The sequence below is a fragment of the Eleutherodactylus coqui genome, chromosome 3, assembly GCF_035609145.1.
Source record: "Eleutherodactylus coqui strain aEleCoq1 chromosome 3, aEleCoq1.hap1, whole genome shotgun sequence".
Taxonomy (NCBI): Eukaryota; Metazoa; Chordata; class Amphibia; order Anura; family Eleutherodactylidae; genus Eleutherodactylus; species Eleutherodactylus coqui.
In genome coordinates, this window is record NC_089839.1 from 237828555 (window position 1) to 237849161 (window position 20607).

General features: G+C 43.2%; 1 protein-coding gene across 4 annotated transcripts in view; it reads left to right on the forward strand.

The window, feature by feature from the left end:
* LOC136621574 (complement factor H-like) overlaps nt 1-20607 on the forward strand; it is a 1208893-nt gene that overhangs the window by 449373 nt on the left and 738913 nt on the right. For 2 of the 4 annotated variants that reach the window (XM_066597132.1, XM_066597133.1), the window contains one exon: nt 19468-19647. The exons of the other annotated variants lie outside the window; for them this stretch is intronic. In XM_066597132.1, the coding sequence (XP_066453229.1) occupies nt 19468-19647 (180 nt within the window). The remainder of the gene's footprint in view (nt 1-19467; nt 19648-20607) is intronic. 4 annotated transcript variants of the gene reach the window in all.

Sequence of the window (20607 nt, forward strand, 5' to 3'; positions counted from 1 at the left end):
TCTGTCACCGGTAAAATGGGGCATTTAGCTTTGCCAATCTGTCTCTGACATTAGTCCTCCTCCTGCTACTCCTCCTCCAGAAACAACATGTCATCGCGCTGAACGGCCAATTTTTCTTTGGACCAAAAGGCTCATCTACATCTACCAATTTTTTTAAACAATTTTTCCAAGTTTCAAAAGTATTGAGACTGTAACGTGAACCAATTATTTCGACAGGGCTGCCACCAGGGTCTGTTACAAATTAAGCAACAGTGAGCTGTATCTTTAAAAAAAATGTTTGTGGATTTTCCTTGCCCTCTCGGTTGATAAATTTTTAAGAGGTATACTTGTACTCTTGGTACACTCATTTTTGGGGCCCACGCCTACACTCTTATCCAACTAATTTTTCCAGCCTTCGCCTACGCTCATGGTATCCCAATGTTTCAGAGGTTGGCCTATACTATTACTACATAAATTTTACTGGGGTCTGCCTGCCTATACCTCTGCTACAAGAAAGTTACAGGGGTCTTCCTGTACTGCTGCCACAAGAATGTTACTGGGATCTGCCTATACTGCTGCCACGTTAATTTTACAGGGGTTTGCCTATACTGCTGCCACAAGGATGTTACTGGGGTCTGCCAATACTGCTGCTACATAAATGTTACTGGGGTTTACCTATACTGTTACTACAGAAATGTTACTCGGCTCCGTCTATACTGTTACAACAGAAATGTTACTGGGGTTTGTCTATACGCTTACTACTGAAATGTTACAAATACTGGGCTCTGCCTGAACTACTGCTACACAAATGTTACAGGAGTCTGCCAATACTGCTGCTACATAAATGTTACAGGGGTCTGCCTATACTTCTGCTAATGAAATGTTACTGGGGTCTGTCTATACTGTTACTACAGAAATTTTACTGGGGTCTCCCTAGACTTCTGCCACATAACTGTTACTGGGTTCAGCTAATATCTTTGCTACAGGAATATTACTGGGGTCTGTGTATCACGGTGTTCTACCTATCTGGCCCCCCAAAAAAACCCAACTGACTAGGGCATGGATTGTGGGCCGAGGCCAACATGTATTTTCTCTCACGTAAGTAACCCCAGCTATCCAGGGCACCGCAATGGGATTTCTTGATGTACCGTCTGTGTGTTCCTGCTAGCCACCCATGCTGCGGGTGCACACAGACTTGCCATAGCGGAGTTGTACCTGCCTGGCAGTAATAAAAAAAAAACAAGAATGTCTAGGGCATGGACTGTGGGCCGCAGCCAACATGTATTTCCTCTCACGTAGCCTCAGCTATGGAAATAGACATGAGGGTGGTGTAGCTATGAAGCGAGCGTGTGGCATGAGGGCAGCTGAAGGCTGCGCAGGGACACTTTTGTGTGCGCTGCAGACGCAGGGTCATGCGGGGGGTTGGGCAGCATGTACCCCAGGAGAAGAGGCAGCGGTGTGTCCCGCAGGCAGTGATTGTGCTTGGTTGGAGGTAGTGTGGTGCTTAGCTAAGGTGTGCCTTGTTAATGAGGGTTTGTCCAAAGTAAAAATTGTTGGGGGGGGGGGGCACTCTTGCCGCTATTGTGGCTTAATAGTGATACCTGGGAACCTGAGATGCAGCCCTGCATGTTGCCCCTCGCCTGCCCTATCCGTATCTGTGTCGTTTCCATCACTTTCGTAGGTTTTGCAGATTTGCACAAATGAAAACCTTAGCGAGCATAGGCGATATACAAAAATGCTCGAGTCGCCCATTGACTTCATTGGGGTTCGTTACTCGAAACGAACCCTCGAGCATCGCAGAAAGCTCGTCTCGAGCAACGAGCACCCGAGCATTTTGGTGCTCGCTTATCTCTAGTTATTACCTTTAATTAACATAAAGGGCTGTGCTGCACACTCCTTGTCCAATTCCAAGGTCTGGAGGTGGGTTAATGATGTCTAAATGTAAGTTCATTGGCTATTTGTGATTTGATTCTCTGTGTATAAGAGGGTGCTGTCTGCATCACCCCTATGCTTGATAAAGATCAGAGACATGATCGAAACGTCGTAACTTTTTTTTACTGAGGAATAAAGAATGGTTTTATTTTAAGTTAACCCTGGGAGTGCTGTTCTATCTCTTAGATTGTGGATTATTCCTAAAATACGGGATCGATGTCTGCCATTGGAAGTTGAACTCTGCTTGAATGGCTTCTTTTAATGATGGGGGGATATTAATACCTAGTATTTGGGTTTGTTTACGTTCAACTTATAGTACGAGACCTTGCCAAAAGATGAGGTAATATCCTGTATCTCCCTCAAAGAGCTTAATGGGTTAGAGATTGTCAGAAGCACGTCATTGGCGTATAGTCCGATTTTGTGCTGTCTGCCACCGAGAAGCCTCTAATATTCGGGGAGTTTCTAATTAGCTCCACCATGGGTTCCATAACCATTATGAATAAGAGAGGGGAGAGGGGGCAGCCTTGCCTTGTTCCATTTGTTATCTGAAAGGGGCTAGACAATGCTTCATCTATAAGTACTATGGCTGATGGCGCAGTATATAGAGCCTTAATCGCTCTCAGCAAGCCTCTCTCAATACCAAACTTTTCCAAAGTAGCGAATGCGAAGCCCCAATGGAGTCTATCGAACGCCTTCTCTGCATCCAGGGAAAGGAGGAGAGAAGGCGCTCGACTCGACTCCATGCCCGCCAAGAGATTGAGTACTCTTCTGGTGCCATCCGTCACCCCTCTGCCCTTAACTCCGTAAAGGTTTTGCATATCCAAATGATTCTGACATTGCTTTTTCGCCACACGTTGTACTTCATTTTGGTTGTAAAAATAGACCGATATAATTTGTGTATATTTATTAAAAGTACTAATATCGGAAAAATTTTGAAAAAATTGTCATTTTTTCACATTTTCAACTGTAATATCTCAAATATGTCCAAACATACTGTACAAATTTTTGATAGGATATAAATTTCCATCTGTTTACTTTATTCTGAATGCACATTTGAAAAACTTTTGTGTTTTTTTTAACCATTTAGATGACGTACAAATTTAACATTACTTTTCAGCATTTTGAGGAACACTTTGTTTTCATGCACCAAGCCAAGTTTTTTTTTTTTTTTATTAATTCAATAAAGGGTGTTTCAACATTGAATTCAACATTGCACACGTACATTTTACATTGTGATGTTACTAAAGCCTTACATCGGGAGGTATATGAAGGTTCTTACCAAATGTATGCTTATGTTATTATATTTACTGAGAATATTATTAGCTACAGGAATAGTCCCTGCAACCCCCCCCCCCCCGGGCCAGTCTCCAGTCTTTAAGGCTTTATTTTCCGGGCCAGGGTGGGCAGCAACGACCACTCCCTGCGTACGTTATCCACCTATGCTTTGCTTTAACTTTACTAATTGTTAGAAGAGAAAAATCGTAATAAGTGGGGTGGAGGGGGAGGGTATGGAAAAGTGCGGTAGGGGAGTGTCAGGGAGAGAAGAGAAGAGGAGGAAGGGGCGAGGTAAGGCAAGGGAAATAGGGGAGGGGAGGTTAGGTCAAAGGGTGAACTCTATTGTCCGCAAAGAAGTCCATCATTTATTCTGTGTTTGCTCCACTTTGTTGTTTATTACTCATAATATCTGTGCCTCTGCATGAGGCTTCAGCTGCTATGCATTTATATTTATATTTAAGTGTATACATTTTTCTGCTTTTCCATCGGATTTAAAAGTAACCTTCTCGAGCGTGAACGCACAGGGGCAAGTGGCCGCATCTCCGACGGGGGATTACGGAGAGGCAACCATCTGGGTGGTGTACCACCCTTTGCTTCTTAAATAGGAGCAGCCTAGGTCTCACCGGTGGGTCACGGATCGATTAAACCTGTATTATGGTATTGGAGCAATAGTTTACCCAAGGGGACCAGGTGATCAAAAATGCAGTGTATGCCGAGTTTGACCAGCTAAGAATCTCCTCGAACTGGTAGATCTGGTTAATCTTTTCTTTCCACATTTTAGTGGAAGGGGAAGCCGGGTTTCTCCAATGTAGAGGGATTAATGCTTTAGCTGCCGCCATCATAAATGCGGCGAGTTTGTCCTTCAATTGATTTAGTGTCTTATTCGGTCTGTTTAATATTATTAGGTCTGGGGTTACGAGAGTTGCTTTTTCGAGAATTATTGCAATTTCGCTTTTGATTTCTGACCAAAAAGGTTTAATTTTCTTGCAGTTCCACCAAATGTGTATATAGGTGCCAGTATTTTCCTGACATCTCCAGCACTTATCTGAATCTGAGAGTTTGTAGGTGAATAGCCATTCAGGGGTTTTATACCATCTAGATAGGAGTTTGTAGTGGTTTTCCTGAAGGCGAGCGCATGGGGAGACTCCATGGGAAGATTTGAATATCGTTTTAAGTTCTGCGTCTGATATTTTTATGTTCAGTTCCTTCTCCCATGAGGAGATGTACGTAGATCTACCTACTGCACTGGTTGATGTGAAGTGTTTGGTCAGAAATGAAATTTTGAGGTTTTATTAACCTTTCAAATTCTGTTGTAGGTCTTGAGGAAGAATATTCTTTTTTAAAATTGGCGATTGTGTTCGCTATGTGTGCGATGTGGAGATCTTGCAATTTCTTTTGTGTATTTAGGGAGTTAATAATAACGTTAGGTTCCTCGTGGATGGTGCTTTGTAGATCAAAGATTGAGCTCCCTTCAAAAATGTTCCAGAGGTTCTCTGGCGTCCAGGTCTTGGGATGTTTTATGATATGAGGAAGTAGACTTAGGGGTGTGCAGGGAAAAGGCGAAGGGGCTAGTTCGTGGGATAGGGAGTCCCAGGTCTCGCAGATGCCTCTCAGCAGGATACTGAAGTCTTTGGAACAGTATGTTTTAGGACAGGGAAGCCAAAGGTCCTTAATCAGGTTGATGCCGTGTGCCTGTTGGGCAATTTTCCTCACTTTGTGGTTTTTTGTTGGGGCTACTATTTCTAACCATCTATTTAGGTTAGCTGCCTTATAGTATTCAAGGATGTTAGGGAGGCCTTCTCCGCCATATTGTCTTCTCTTGGACATTAAAGAGTATGCAATCCGTGGGCGTTTATATTTCCAAAAGAACCATGAGAATTGTGAGCTAATATTCTTGAAAAAGGATTTGGGTATGTGTATTGGTAACATTTGTAGTTTGTATAGGATCTTGGGCAATATATATGTTTTGATAAGATTTTTTCTCCCAAACCAGGAGATAATAGGTAAGTTGTATGAGGTTAGGAGTGATGTGATTTCTGTTAGTAACGGCCCCAAATTGCTCTCATAAAGTTTGGATAGGTTATTTGTAAGTTTGATGCCTAGATAATCTATGGAGTGTTCTGCCCAGGCAAATGGGGAGGATTTCTTTACCTCCGCCGCTCTATGGGCGGGTAACGATATGTTAAGTATAACTGATTTGTTTATATTAACTTTTAGATTGGAGAAGCTGCCATAGTCATCTAGTAGGTGGTTCAAGCTAATAAGACCTTGTGTGGGGTTCGTAATCAAGAAAAACACATTATCTGCGAATGCAGCGGATTGAATGCATTCACCTCCAACTTCCAGTCCTCGAATTTCTGGGTTTTGTCGCACTGCCTGGAGGAGGATTTCTAGTGTGAGAATAAATAGTGTAGGGGAGAGTGGGCAGCCCTGGCGCATGTCGTTTGTTATGTTGAATGGTTGGGAAAGAATATCATTTATTTTTATTCTTGCGGAAGGTTTTGCATAAAGGGAGAAGATGGCATCGATGAATTGGTGAGGGAAATTAAATTTATTTAGTGCCGCTCTCATAAATGTCCAGTCAACGCGGTCAAATGCTTTTTCAGCGTCTATACCTAGAAATATTAGGGGAATGTTCTTCTTCTTAGCGTATTGTATGGAATGTAAAAGTATAGCGGAGTTGTCCTTTCCCTCTCTACCTTTTACAAAACCTGTCTGTTCCTCAGAAATTAGTTTGGGAATAAGTCTGCTCAAGCGCTTAGCTATTAGTTTAGCCTTTGCATAAAGGGAGAAGATGGCATCGATGAATTGGTGAGGGAAATTAAATTTATTTAGTGCCGCTCTCATAAATGTCCAGTCAACGCGGTCAAATGCTTTTTCAGCGTCTATACCTAGAAATATTAGGGGAATGTTCTTCTTCTTAGCGTATTGTATGGAATGTAAAAGTATAGCGGAGTTGTCCTTTCCCTCTCTACCTTTTACAAAACCTGTCTGTTCCTCAGAAATTAGTTTGGGAATAAGTCTGCTCAAGCGCTTAGCTATTAGTTTAGCCCAGATTTTTATATCTACGTTTAATAAGGAAATTGGTCTATAATTGTTGCATTGGGTTGGGTCTTTGCCTTCTTTATGTATTAAGGTGATGTGGGCTTCCTGCGATTGTTTGGGGAGAGGTGCTCCATTCATAATTGCATTTAATGTGGTTGTAAGGTGAGGTACCAAAATGCGATGTAGTGTTTTATAGTAGCTCGTTGTGAGGCCATCAGGTCCCGGGCTCTTACCGTTTGGAAAGCTATTTATAACTTCTATTAGTTTTTCTTGACTCACAGGGGTTAGTAGATCTGCAGCTTCTTCTGGGTTAATTTTGGGGAGTGTGAGATTTTTGAGGAATACTTCCATGTTTTTGTATTTGCTTTCGATGTCTGTTTGTGAGAGTTTATCTTCGATATTGTATAGATTTGTGTAATATTTATGGAATTCTGTCGCAATGTCCTGGGATGAAGTGGCTTTCCCCCCCAAGATATTTTTGATTTCTTTAATATGTGTCTTTTCTCTAGCTTTTTTTATAAGGGTAGACATTAGTTTACCTCCCTTATCTCTATGAGCATAGATCCTTTGTCTGTAATATACAGAGGATTTGGCGAACTTTTTGTCCAGTATCGATTTTAATTGATCTCTCAGGGAGCTAAGTTCGGTTTGTGCTTTTCCTACTGCCGAGAGTTTTCTTTTTTGCTCGAGGGTCGCAATTTTAGTTAAAAGGTCATCTATTTTCTTTTGTTTCTGTTTCTTTAATTTTGAGCCCAGGGATATGAGGATGCTCCTCACGAAAGCTTTATGCGTTTCCCAAATTATGGGGGCATTTGTGTTGTCTTTTGAGTTAATCTCGAAGAATTCCGTAAGATCCCTGATCAGCCCCTGTTTATGTTCCTCCTCTCTCAGTATCAACTCGTTCAGTAGCCATCTCCATTCCCCACGGTTGTTAGGTAGAATATTTAGGGTGGTATGTATTGGGGCGTGGTGTGAAATTGTTATGCAGTCTATTTGGGAGCTAAAAATGTCTTTTAGGAGTTTATTTGAGACAAAAATGTAGTCAAGTCTCTGATGTGAGGAGTGAACGTGTGAGTAGAAAGTATAGTCTTTTTCTACTGGGTGACTATATCTCCAGGCATCGGCTAAATGTAGATCCTGTAGGGCTGCATGAATCCTTTTTAAAGCTCTCTGCGAGACCTGGGACCTTCCCTTTGAGGAATCTAGTAATGGGTTTAGTGTCACATTAAGATCCCCTCCCAAGATTATATGGCCTACTGCGAAGGACCTCAATGTGCGCAGAGCGTCCATTAGCCATTTGGTTTGATTCGTATTGGGTACATAAATGTTAGCTAAAGTGTAGGGGGCTCCTCCTATAGTACCTTTTACAAATACGAAACGTCCTTCTGTGTCTGTGCGTTGTTTTTCACTTTGAAAGGGGAGATCCCTGTGAATGGCAATTGAGACTCCCTTAGAGGCTGAAGATGGGTTACAACTATGGAACCATTGTCTAAAATAGTTTCTCGGGAGGGCTGGGATCTTATTACTTTTAAAATGGGTCTCTTGAAGGAAAGCGATTTTCGTTTTACTTTTCCTTAATAGCCATAATATGTGGTGTCTTTTGTTAGGTGAATTTAGCCCTTTTGTGTTAAAGGTGGAAATCGTTGTACTTCCTATTTGAGAAGTGGTTTTTTTGTTGTTGTTGTTTCTGTTTTTGTTGTGAATGGTAATTATTTCGTTGATTATGTGGAGTGTCAGTTCTGTCAGAGTGTCTTGCGGACATATTACTGGGGTCTGTGATCGTGTAGATTTACGTGGAGTATAAAGTATAGAGGGGAGGGGAAAAGGGGCTGGTCGGTTGGGGGTGGGGGGGGGGTGGAACTGCGAATTAACTTAGGTTATTTGACCGTGAAACGGTAATCGGTCAACTGTTGTGTGAACTGTAGATGTTGTTGTGTGGATCAGGAGCACCCCGGCAACTTCCCTACCGGGACACTGTTGACGGAGTCTTCCCCATCCAAGGACTACTCTCGGGTGAGGATAAAACGTGAGAGTTTTGTGTGTAATGAACTAACTCACATGAGCGGCTCCCCTCGGTAGCGTGAGGTCAGGAGTTTTCTTCAGTCTCGCCTGTAACGTCCAGGGAATTCCTCTCCTCCCTTTTGGCGGGCTTGTTTCTCTATTATTCGAGCCATGGCGCTGTGACCTGTACTTGGGTATGGAGAGAGGTAGATCGGAATAGGAGGATATGGGAAAGATAAGGAGAAAAGAAGGAAGGAACAGGCACATTAACTTGAATAACAATGAATGCAAAGTTTTCCTTCCTAGCTAGTAAAACACAGTCTGCATAGATAGCTTCTAGCAACTTATAAACTTGGTAGGCTGAGTCTGACTGATGTAGTTAATTTGGTGTGGGGTCCCCAAGGCGGAGGGGCCCCGAGGATCGACCCCCGTACGACCCCCAGGGCACCACGCCACCCCCCGGTCCCATTCTTTCAGGCATACTCAGCTTCTGTCTGTAGAGCTTAACTGCTATGGGTTAGTGAAACCTTCTCTAATACTTGGTCTTCCCGTGAGCCTCTGCCTCAAAGTCAAAAGTTTTCACTTTCTTCTTGTATAGGTATCCATCTGTGAGAGTAAGTTAGAGCAGTGAGTCCTGCAAGCATAGGCTCTCAAGAGTGACCAAGATAATTACACTCAGGATGACGTAAGTTGTATGCAGGCTGCGTCATGAATACCAACATAAAAAAGTCCCAAATCTGTGCCTCTCGCAACTTGGTCCAATGCGCCGCTTACTCGGGGAGAATGCCGCGGGGAGGATGCCGCACAGCAAGAAAAGTCTCTTTTAGTGTCCTAAGATGAGGTTTTTGTGCCGTATTTCTTGCTTTTTGGGGATTTGAACTTTGTTATTGTTCTCCAAGGCTCTACCTCTGGGAGAGGGGGTATAGTTAGGTCGTATTGTGTCGGCAACCAAGAGGGTATTTCGATTGGATTCATTTTCAAATTTTGCCAGATCGCTTCCAGGTCTTCTGGGTTTCTGACTGTCAATCTACGTCCCGCATCATTAATTGCCAGACCAAATGAGAACAACCAGGAATATTGAATTCCTTTTGATTTTAGGGCTTCCAGTAGAGGTCGTAGTAAACGCCTTTTTGCCAGGATGGAAGGTGCGATGTCTTGGTAGAAATGTATTGGCACGTCATTGTATTTGATCGTCTGGCAGGTTCTTGTAGCGGTTAGAATAGCAGATGTGTCTGTGAAGGAGAGCAGACCACAAATTACGTCCCTTGGTGGGTCACCCTCTATAGGTTTGGGTCTAATTGCTCTGTGTATTCTTTCAATTTGGATTTCTACGGCCCTCTCTTCTCCTAGTAAATCCGTGAAAATCTCTCTAGCCACTTTACGCAAGGACTCTGCTGCCCAAGATTCCGGGAGGCCTTTTATCCGGACGTTGCAACGCCTGCTGCGATTTTCTTGGTCCTCGATTAAGGTGAGCGCTCGATCTAAGTATGAGCGGTGGGCCTCAACCACTTGTGTTGTAGCTTTTGCATGTTTTATGATGGCTGAGCATAACCCCTCCAGGTCCTCCACTCTGTGGCCTATTTGTTTTAGCTCAGTTTTAATGTCCGCAAGTTCTGACATTATTGGTTGAGTGACTTTCAGGAGTGCTTTTTGTAGGAATGATTTGGAGATTTGGGCACTTAGGTCACAATCTTCTTCTTCTATATCGCTATCCAGCTCTGAATCTTGTATCGCTTGGTCTGAGATGTTTTGTGAAGGAAGCGATTTTGCCATAGCGCTTGGAGATTGTGAACTTTTTTTTTTTTTAGAAATTTCTCCATGTCTGCTTGATTTTTTTGTCTTCTTGGTGTATCAGGCGGATCGCAGCTTCGCTCTCTGGTGCCCTTCACCATTTTATGCAACTGCAAAGAATGCGTAGGGGAGTGTCTGACAGTCTGAAGAGCCTTGGTGGGTAGCTGTTTTGTAATGTGTCCCGCGTTGTGGGTCAGGGGGCAACCTTTTCCACACTAGTTAGAATTCAGTCTGTCATCTTTATATGCAATCTTCAGCCCATGGATTGGCTGTGTTGCAAGGAGATAGAGAAAAAATTGTGTTTTACCAGTGTGGCAGACTTGTCTCTTAAGTCCTTCAAAAATTGTGTTGATTGAAGATCTGTGTAGCACAGTCCGTAAAAATTAGAGCTCTGCTCTTAAAAAGATTTTCACTTCTCTGTATGCCAACAGGCTGACTATGATTTAATCACAATGCTTGCTAGCATAAAAAAAATTGTTGAGGGAGTTATGGAGTTATGATGATAGCAGACTATTGTCTGAGATCCTTAAAAATTATTTGTGTAGTGAAGCTGGGTAAACCAGCTCCAGAAAAAATTAGGGCAGCACCCTTCAGTGGACCTCAGATTCCTTTAACCTTGAGCAGTAAGCAGGCTGCTCTTTTGGACTGATGCCCCTGCTCCCCTACACTGTTGAGAGATCAGCAAGGAGGGGGGTGAAGAGGGGGGGGGGGAGAGATGGCTGAAGGTTCAGGCGGGAAAACGGGCTTGACGGAGGGAAGCAGGGAGGTGAGATGGAGTGAATGCTCCCTTGGCTCAGGAGGGACCGCCCGCTGTGTGGAGGGACTTTCTTGAGTCTCCTGTACTCACTGTGACCGCTGTAGCACTCCTCCGTGCCGGATGCCGCTGCTTTCACTTGCTCTTGCGGGACTGACCGGGAAAGTGCCCTGTGTGTCGTCCTTATGCGCAGGGCTCTCCACTGTTCTCCTCCGCGAGCGCCGCTACCGAAGGCTCTCTGGGGTGAGTCTGTTATATGCTTGAGTCCTTCAGGAGTTCCTCCGCGCGCGCTACTTTCTCCTCTCTCCCGAAATCCAGTCCCCGGCTCTGTTCAGGCGCTAGGCCCTGAATCTCCAGCCTCACCAATCTTGTGGGGAGACCTCTCTAAATGCTCCTCGCACTGCAGGGAAGATGTTCCAGGTAGTGTGGGGTAGAACTGTCGGCTTAAAAATGCCAAAAGATGTCAGAGAACCTCTATGGCTCAGGAGCCAAGTTTCAGTGCGTCCTCACACTCTGCAGGCTTGGCCACGCCCCGCACCAAGCCAAGTTTGCAAAGGCTCATGAGTGTCAAAATAATAGATAACCCCCAAATTACGCCATTTTAAACAACTACACCCCTTAATGTATTCACTGAGGGGTGTCACAGTTTTTTTTAAGGAATTAATTCAATTTAGAGGAGAAAAATAAAATTTCATATTTTTGCAAATATGTCATTTTAAAGACATATTTTTTTCCTATAGTGCACATGAAAATGAGAATTGACACCCCAAAATGGATACCCCTGTTTCTCTCGTGTTCAGAAATATACCCATTGTGGCCCTAAACTTATGTCTGGATGCACAAATTTCGTGCATCCAGAACATAAATTTTGCTGGAAGGCGTTTTAGGCCCCATAGCACATTTGTAGAGCTCTTGAGCGGCCAAAACCAAAGAGAACCCCCACAAATGACCCCATTTTGAAAACTAGGCCCCTTAACAAATTTATCTAGGGGTGTACTGCCCATTTTGACCCCACAGTTTTGAATGAATTCAAGCAAAGCAAAAGGAAAAAATTGTGATTTTCGTTTTTTTGGCAATTCTGTCATTTTAAAAACAGCTTTTTTTGTACAGCACAAACATGAATGAAGACTTGCACCCCAAAATGGTTACCCCTGTTTGTCCCGTGTTCAGAGACATACCCATTGTGGCCCTAATCTTATGTCTGGATCACAAACAGGGCCCAAATTGAACGGAGTAGTCTGTGGTTTTCAGAACATAAATTTTGCTGGAAGGCGTTTTAGGCCCCATAGCACTTTTGTAGAGGTCTTGAGCGGCCAAAACCAAAGAGAACCCCCACAAATGACCCTATTTTGAAAACTAGACCCCTTAACGAATTTATCTAGGGGTATACTGCCCATTTTGACACCACAGTTTTTAAATGAATTCAAGCAAAGCAAAAGGAAAAAATTGTGATTTTCGCTTTTTTGGCAATTCTGTCAATTTAAAAACAGCTTTTTTTGTACAGCACACACTTGAATGAAGACTTGCACCCCAAAATGGACACCCCTGTTTCTCCCGTGTTCAGAGACCTACCCATTGTGGCCCTAATCTTATGTCTGGATGCACAACGGGGCCCAAAATGAAAGGAGTAGTTGGTGGCTTTCAGAACAGAAATTTAGCATGAAGGTGATTTAGGACCCATTGCCCACTCGTAGAGCCCTTGAGCGGCCAAAACAACAGAGAGCTTTAACAAATGATCCCATTTTGAAAACCAGACCCCTTAACGAATTTATCTAGGGGTTTACTGTGTATTTTTACCCTACAATTTTTGAATAAATCTAAGCAAAGCAGTAGTAAAAAATTAAAATTTTCATTTTTTTGGCAGTTGTATCAATTTAAAAACTGTTTTTTTTTTGTACAGCACACAAATGAATAAAGACTTTCACCCCAAAATGCATACCTGTTTGTCCCGTGCTCAGAGCCATACCCCTTGTGGCCCTAATCTACTTAAAGGACACATGGCTAGGCCTATAATGGAAGAAGCACCCGTTGGATTTCAGGGTACAACTGAATAAATTCCAGGCCCCATTGCCCACTTGTAGAGCCATTGAGCGTCCGAAACGATGAAGAACCCCCACAAATGACTCCATTTTGAAAACTAGATCCCTTAACGAATTCATCTAAGGGTGTACTGTGTATTTTGATGCCACAGTATTTGAATGAATCTAAGCAAAGCAGAAGGAAAAAATTACAATTTTCATTTTTTTGGCAAATTTGTCAATTTAAAAACAGGTTTTTTTTGTACAGTGTACATAGGAATGAAGACATTCACCCCAAAGTGGATACCCCTGTTTGTCCCGTGTTCAGAAACATACCCATTGTGGTCCTAATCTACTTATAGGACACATTGCAAGGCCTATAATGCAGGGAACACCCGTTAGATTGCAGGGCACAACTGAATAAATTCCAGGCCCCATTGCTCACTTGTACGGAATAAAAATTTACACATTAAAAAAATTCCACCCCCCCCCCCCCCCCGTGCCCTTTTCGGCATTCCCCCAAACCTGAGATAAAAGTAATAATGTGAACTGTGTGGTATTTCCGAAGACAGGGGTAATTACGGAGGCTGGTTGGGATGAGTACATGGGGCAATGAAACCGGGTATCCCCCTCCTCTCATGCTTTTTGGGGGGTATTTCTTGATCTCAGCAGTGGGTAAAAAGTGGCGCTCTGTGAGTCTTCGTAATCTTGCTGAGGTGCGGCGGTCTCACACAGAAGACGCTCAACAAGCTGCTCCTGGAACTGCAGGAAAGCGAGCATTCCCCGGGGCTTCTTGTAAATTATGTATTACAGGTAGCGGTCTGAATAGCGCCTGGCTCACGCAGCCGTATGTGGAATCCGCTTGTGGAGGTCCGCAGCGGATCCCAGCTCTGAGCCTGGCTGTGACCCTGCGTACGGCCGCGTAATGTACTGCGCATAACTGCCTACTCACACAGGCGGTCATGCGCAGTAGACTTTTTTTTGTTTGTATTTCCCGCATTGTCGCTTAGCGATGACGCGGGTACCCGCAGCCCGTATACAATGTAGTTGTGTATGGGCTGCGGGTATATCTGTGACCATGGAGCACAATGGGCTCTATGTCATGGATATCTGCAGTAAAATAGAACCTGCTGCGTTCTCTTTTCTGCGAGTGGATTACACAATTCCGACCCACTAATGTGAGCGGAATTGTGTAATCCAATGCGATTGATCTGCGTATTACCGCGGATCAGATGCATGCGGAATCCGTAATTCCTATCTGGTCATGTGAGACCGGCCTAAGGTAGATCGCTACCTTTTTATCACGTGACCAGCGACCGCTTAACGAGGTCACTGCTCCAGGCTCACGGCGACCATCGGTCGCTGGGAGCAAGGAGATTTTAAATTTCCTGGGCTCCCCGTCTCCTGCACATGTGTCCGGTGTTTTGCCGGTGGTCGTATGTGCAGAATCCGGGAAAGTTCACGGAGGAAGATCGCGTCGGGGTGCAAATACGGAGGCCTCCGGTAAAAAGTTTAATCTCCTCTCACCGATCACATCGGTGAGGTGAGATGAACCTTTACCTTTTTTTTACTTTTACGTGATCACCATTATCCATTGGCTAACGGCAAACACGTGACCAGGAACCGCTCACCGCGGCCCCCCGTGAAATCCCCAGGCTCCCGGCTAAGTTTTGTAGTCAGGAGCAGGGAGATTTTAAATTACCCTGGCAATCCACGTCTTCTGCGCATTCGTCCGCCATTTTGGTGGTGGACTCGTGCGCAGAAGCTGGGGTAAGGTTCGCGGATAAATCCGGAGGCCTTCTTTTTACTTTTTTTTAATGACTTTGTTTAGAAAAGAGATCTGGGCACTGTTTGAGGCGTAAATGTTTGCTATTGCAATAGGGCTCTCATTTAAGATGCCTACAAGAATAAGGTATCTTCCCTTGGGGTCGGAGTTGCTCTTTAAGTGCAAAATTGACAGTAGCCTAAAAGCAACCAAAATTTCCGCTTGCTTTTTTGGAGCGCATGACATATATATATTTGGGGGTAATTTTTATTAGAAAACTTTGGGCATGCTTTAGAGGAAAAATGTGTCTATTGCAAGCAAATCACATCCGTCCCCACCCGTTTAGCGTCTTTCCAAACAAACGCCCTTTTAAAGGGAGAATACAACCCGCTTGCATTTTGAGAAGTAAATTTAAGTACCATCCTTATTCGGATAATTAGCGCTAAGATTCTGCAAGTGAAGTGTGACTGCACAAACATGGAAAATTAAACAGTTGTGAATACATACTAAGAAAAACGTGGCAGGATCATTACGGATAAAGGTTGTGGTAGAAAGCTTGTGGAACCTGCGAATAGAAAATCGAGAAACAGAACGAGTACAAAAAGTGTACGAAAAAGCAAGACTTAATACCTGCATACTTTTCAGGGGGAAACAGAGTTCGCCTGATGGTAATCGACCTTCCTTAGTGGAAGCAATAAAGAATTTCAATCGACTGAGAAGGAAGAAGTAGCGTCATAAAGTCCCAGGTTAAAACGGCATCTTTCAGGAGTGGGCAGATTGGGTCCAGGACTTGGAAATTTTCTTGGATCTTGCCGCTGGGACGAGTCGGGCATCTCCTATGGGCACTATTCCCCAAGATGTCAAACATTTTCCACCTTCCTGTGGGGTAGCAATTGTGTGGAGGGATCCATCTTTGTGGGTTATTAGTTTCGTCGGGAAACCCCACTTGTACAAGATTTTATTTGAGCGCAATGCCATTGTAATAGGCGCAAAGGCTCTTCTTGCTTGTATAGTTGATTGGGATAAGTCTATAAACAGTTGAATGCCTGAAAATGGGTTAGGCAAGGTGCCCACTTTTCATGCCTCCTGCATCATAGCCTCTTTAACATGGAAAAAATGGATCCTTGCGATAACATCTCTTGGCACATCTGCAGGGAGGAAACTTGGTTTAGGCAATCTGTGTGCTCTGTCTATAAGCCGCTCTTGTTCAGAAATATTTGGAAGAATAGTATGGATCAATTGAGAGAGAAAGTCTTTCAAATTAGATTGATGGCTTCCGGAATTCCCCGAAATTTTATATTATTGCACCTATTCCTATCCTCAAAATCTGCGAGTTTATTTTTAATGGCTGCAACTTCCTCTTCCAGAGCGTAGTGTGAGTCTATCAGATTATTGTGTGAAGTGGTCAGTTCCCCCATCTTATGTTCCACGTTGTCTGTACGGTCCCCTAGCTCTTGGATGAAGGAGTTAACTGAGGAGGACAAAAGGTTAAAGTCCTTCTGCATAGAGTGTCTTAGAACCACCACCATGTTTTTTATAAAGAGGTTTGAGGCTGGTTGATGAGAGGAGGGGAGACTCATAATGGGGTCTTCAGGAAGAACTAGGCTAGCTTCTGAGGGAGATGAAGACACCCTCAGCCTCTGCTTTTCAGGGCTAGCAGAGGGGGAAGGGTGAAAACTATGTTGGGCTTCTAAAGCAGGCGCCATCTTGCCTGCCGCACCCTCTTCATGTAGTTCAATGGAAGCTGAATTCACCCTCCTCTGCCGCTGTTACTGGGGTGCTTGCATTTCCTGGTGTGCCATGGAGATGCCGCTGTACCCTCGGCAGTGATGATTGCAGGGAGAGCCGCATCGTTAGGAGGAAACGCGACCGCTATCTCCTCTTCAGCGGAGGATCCTGAGTGTGAGGATGGACTGTGTGCGTCCGCAGCCTCACCTCTGCCGGCACCGCGGACCGTGAAAAAGTCAGAGACTCTCTGCGGTGGAGCCCTGGAAGTCTTCCGCTTGGTCATGCCTGCACTCCCACTGGTAAGTGGCGAATAAAAGAGGGATTCTTCTCTAGGATATGCTTAGAAGTCGCTGTGGAAGGGGATTAGACAAGCGGAGCTTACAGGTATGCGTCCAGCTCGGTCGGTATTCAGGCCACGCCCCCCTAAAAATGTATTTTTCTTCAATATTCTGAATAGTCATTTCTGCTCTGTCAAGGAAATCCTCATTCTCCTTAATAAGTTTCAAATGTAGCTATTCTCTGCTGAAGACCTTGCACCTTTTCTCCAAATGGAGACAAAAGCTTGTATTCCTGGCAGGTGCAGTTTGACTTTTCCTCTGGTAGGTCTGTAAACATACAGCATGGTTTTGCTACTGTATGTATGGTCTAGATTTGAATCAGGTACTGTATCTGTATCATAAGTTTATTTTCACACTATGCTAATTCTGTGATAGTTAAACATTTCAATTATTAATGCAGGGTTTGTGGTTTTGGAGTAATCAGTTAATTTAGGTGATACTCAAGGGTATCGTAGCCTTGTCAATCAGATATGCCTAATTATTTATCGATGCATCGGGGACGCAAACAAGGATAAACACTCAAGTGATGTTTGCAAGCTCTTCTGAAATGCTTTATTATTGCATAGTTTCTATGGAAAATTTCTAGCACTTGTCAGCAGCTGATCATAAGCTTCCTCGCTCCGTCAACATCCAAGCATAATTGAACAAGCATTTCATAGTAAATTATAGTAAGTTTACAGTTTGTGTACATCATTGTATCCATAACTAGCTTACCCGTCGAGCGTTGCTGCGAAGACAGACATACATACATACATTCGTTTTTATATATCTAGATAACAACCAATCACAGCGCAGCTTTCATGTTACCTCAGCTTTATAATATATAACACCCAATCACAGCGCAGCTTTCATGTTACCTCAGCAGTAAGAGAAATAACAACCAATCACAGCGCAACTTTTATTCTGCCTCAGTAATATAAAAATAGCAACCAATCACAGCACAGCTTTGATGTAACCTCATTAGTATAAGAAGTAGCAACCAATCACAGCACAGCTTTCATGTTGCCTCAGCAGTATAAGAAATAGCAACCAATCACAGCACAGCTTCCATTTTACCTCAGCATTCTCAATATCCAGGAATTGTCTTGCGAAACGTTCGGCGGATGCATCATTTTGTAGTTGAACACTCATCCCGTTGCTCGTAATGCCTTTTGCTTTCGTGCTTAAGATGGAAATCAAACGTTCTTTGTCTCGGGGGCATAACTGTCGACGATGCTCGCACATGCGCCAACTATCATAGGATAGTTCTACTATACCAGTAATCTTCCCACGAGTGTTCTCAACAACTTCCCAAAGTTTCATGGCGATCGGATGAATGGTGTAGTAATGCATAAAAGACAGACAGACATTCATTTATATATATATATATGTATGTAGTGAGAGAATAAGATTCCGTACGTAAAATTTGGACGCTAATTCTTTTGCGCTTAAAATTGAATAATCGAGTTGGGATCCATTAGCTTTTCCTATTTATGACATAATCAATGCTTGTGCCAAATGTCAAGTTTTAATGACAACGGGAAGTGAGAGAATTAGATTCCGTTCATAAAATTTGGATGCGAATTCTTTTGAGCTTAGAATTTAATAATCAAGTTGGGACCTATTAACTTTTCCTATTTATGACATAGTCAATGCTTGTGCCAAATTTCAGGTTTCTATGACATTGGGAAGTGAGAGAATTAGATTCCGTACATAAAATTTGGACGCTAATTCTTTTGCGCTTAGAATTAAATAATCGAGTTGGGACCCTTTAACGTTTCCTATTTATGACATAATCAATGCTCATGCCAAATGTCAGGTTTCTATGACATTGGGAAGTGAGAAAATTTGATTCCGTACGTAAAATTTGGACGCTAATTCTTTGGCGCTTAGAATTGAATAATCGAGTTGGGACCCATTAGCTTTTCCTATTTATGACATAATCAATGCTCGTGCCAAATTTCAAGTTTCTATGACATTGGGAAGTGAGAGAATTAGATTCCGCACGTAAAATTTGGATGCTAATTCTTTTGTGCTTAGAATTAAATAATCGAGTTGGGACCCATTAACTTTTCCTATTTTTGACAAAATCAATGCTCGTGCCAAATTTCAAGTTTCTATGACGTTGGGAAGTGGGAGAATAAGTGGCAATGATGGAAATCGAACGATCTACGCGCGGGGGGGGGGGGGGGGGGTAACTGACGACGACGTTCACATGCGCACCATTTATCATAGCATAGATGTACTATGCCTATAATCTTCCCAGGAGTGTACTCAACAACTTCCCAAAGTTTCATGGCGATCAGATGAATGGTGTAGTAGCTCATAAAGGACAAACAGACAGACACACACACAGACATACATTCAATTTTATACATATAGATTGTTTACTCACGTTTCTAGGAGCTGAAAGTTTTTACATGATGTTCCATCTCCAGGGCCTTTGAAGCCTTGGAAATAATACATCCTACATACAAGCTAGGAATTATGCCATAATATCTGGAAGTACAAATACAAGATTTGTTGAAAAACAATTCATTTCTTCAGCTCACAAAGTGGCAAATAATAATGATGTGTTTAAAGATTTTTCTGAAGCTACTTTCACAGTGGCTAAAAGCAAGAATAAAATACATGCACTGCGTTCTGTCTCCTTATGAGACAAGTGCTAACCAAAAATTGTTTCACCACACAAGGAAGGGGAATTTAGAATTTAGACTGCTTTGTTTGGTGCAACATGAGTACATGCAAGTAAAAGTGATTTCTGTTTTCTCCAGTAGGTTAATAGTTATGTGATGCTTGTTTTTCATGGATTCTGCAGACTACCAAAAAATATATACTAATAACGATTTAATTATTTTCCAGGTTTTTGTGTATTGCAACAAGCAACAATGATCGCCAATAATATTAATTCTAACACAAGCAATGTAGTGGACCATGGACAAACAATCATATTTCAGTGTAATGAAGGAATGATGCCAGAAGATAAACTGGAAGCCAAATGTGAAAAGAGAAATATAAACTATCCCAAATGTAGTTTTGCAAGTAAGTCTGCAGTATATGCAGGTGATTGATATGAGCATTCATTACAAAAGCCGCCAGAGTGTTTATACCAGACCTGCACAACTTGGCAGTAGGTGGGGGCCAAAATTAAGATGAACAAACTTATTTTAGCCACAGATAGATTACCTTTACTTACAAAGGTTGCTCAACGCCTATCTGTAATCTTTAGGTATTTACGTTCGCACGAGTGCAGCGTATAATCGCCGGAAAGAACGTTTTTCGCCAATCACGACCAGAGCTAGAAAGCGTATTTTCGTTTGTTCCTACTTTTCAAACAGTCTTTTCGGCCATCGAATATGCGTTGGCGCGTATTTCGGTCGCATATGTTCCGGTTTTTTTTCGGGTTGCCGTTTTTACGCGCCGTAAAATCGCCCGTACGAACTAATACATTGGAAACCAATGCCTCAGATGGTCATGTTTATACGATTGGGCGCAAAAACGCGCCGTTTATGCGCTCGTGTGAACGCACCCTTACCTTTACTTACAAAGTAAGCTGCTAAAACCTATTTTGCAAACTGATTTGCTTTTTCTCACTGCACCAATTTTGTCATTGCACAGCAATCCAATGCTGCTGCACCACTGTGGGTACCTGGGAGAAACTTTTTGCACTGTTGCAATGCTTTCTGCTCCTGCACTGCTGTTGATTGCGTTGCTGTTCCTGGCATCTAAAGGACCTTCCCAGACATCACACTCATGTGATTGGCCACACAGCAAGGGAAGGGATAGCAAGAGTCAGCTGCATGTTCAACGCCAGCTTTAAGTCATGTAGCTGTTGCCTGCTATCCCTACCCTCGCTGCATGGCCGGTCATATGACAATGAGTCCATGTAGGTCCTTTAGGCTAGTCCCTCTAGCCTGACATGGCTATGCTGCAGATATGACTATGATGTCAAAAGGCTAGCCGCTAGCCTCTTGCCAACATAGTTATGTCACAGTGTGTGGG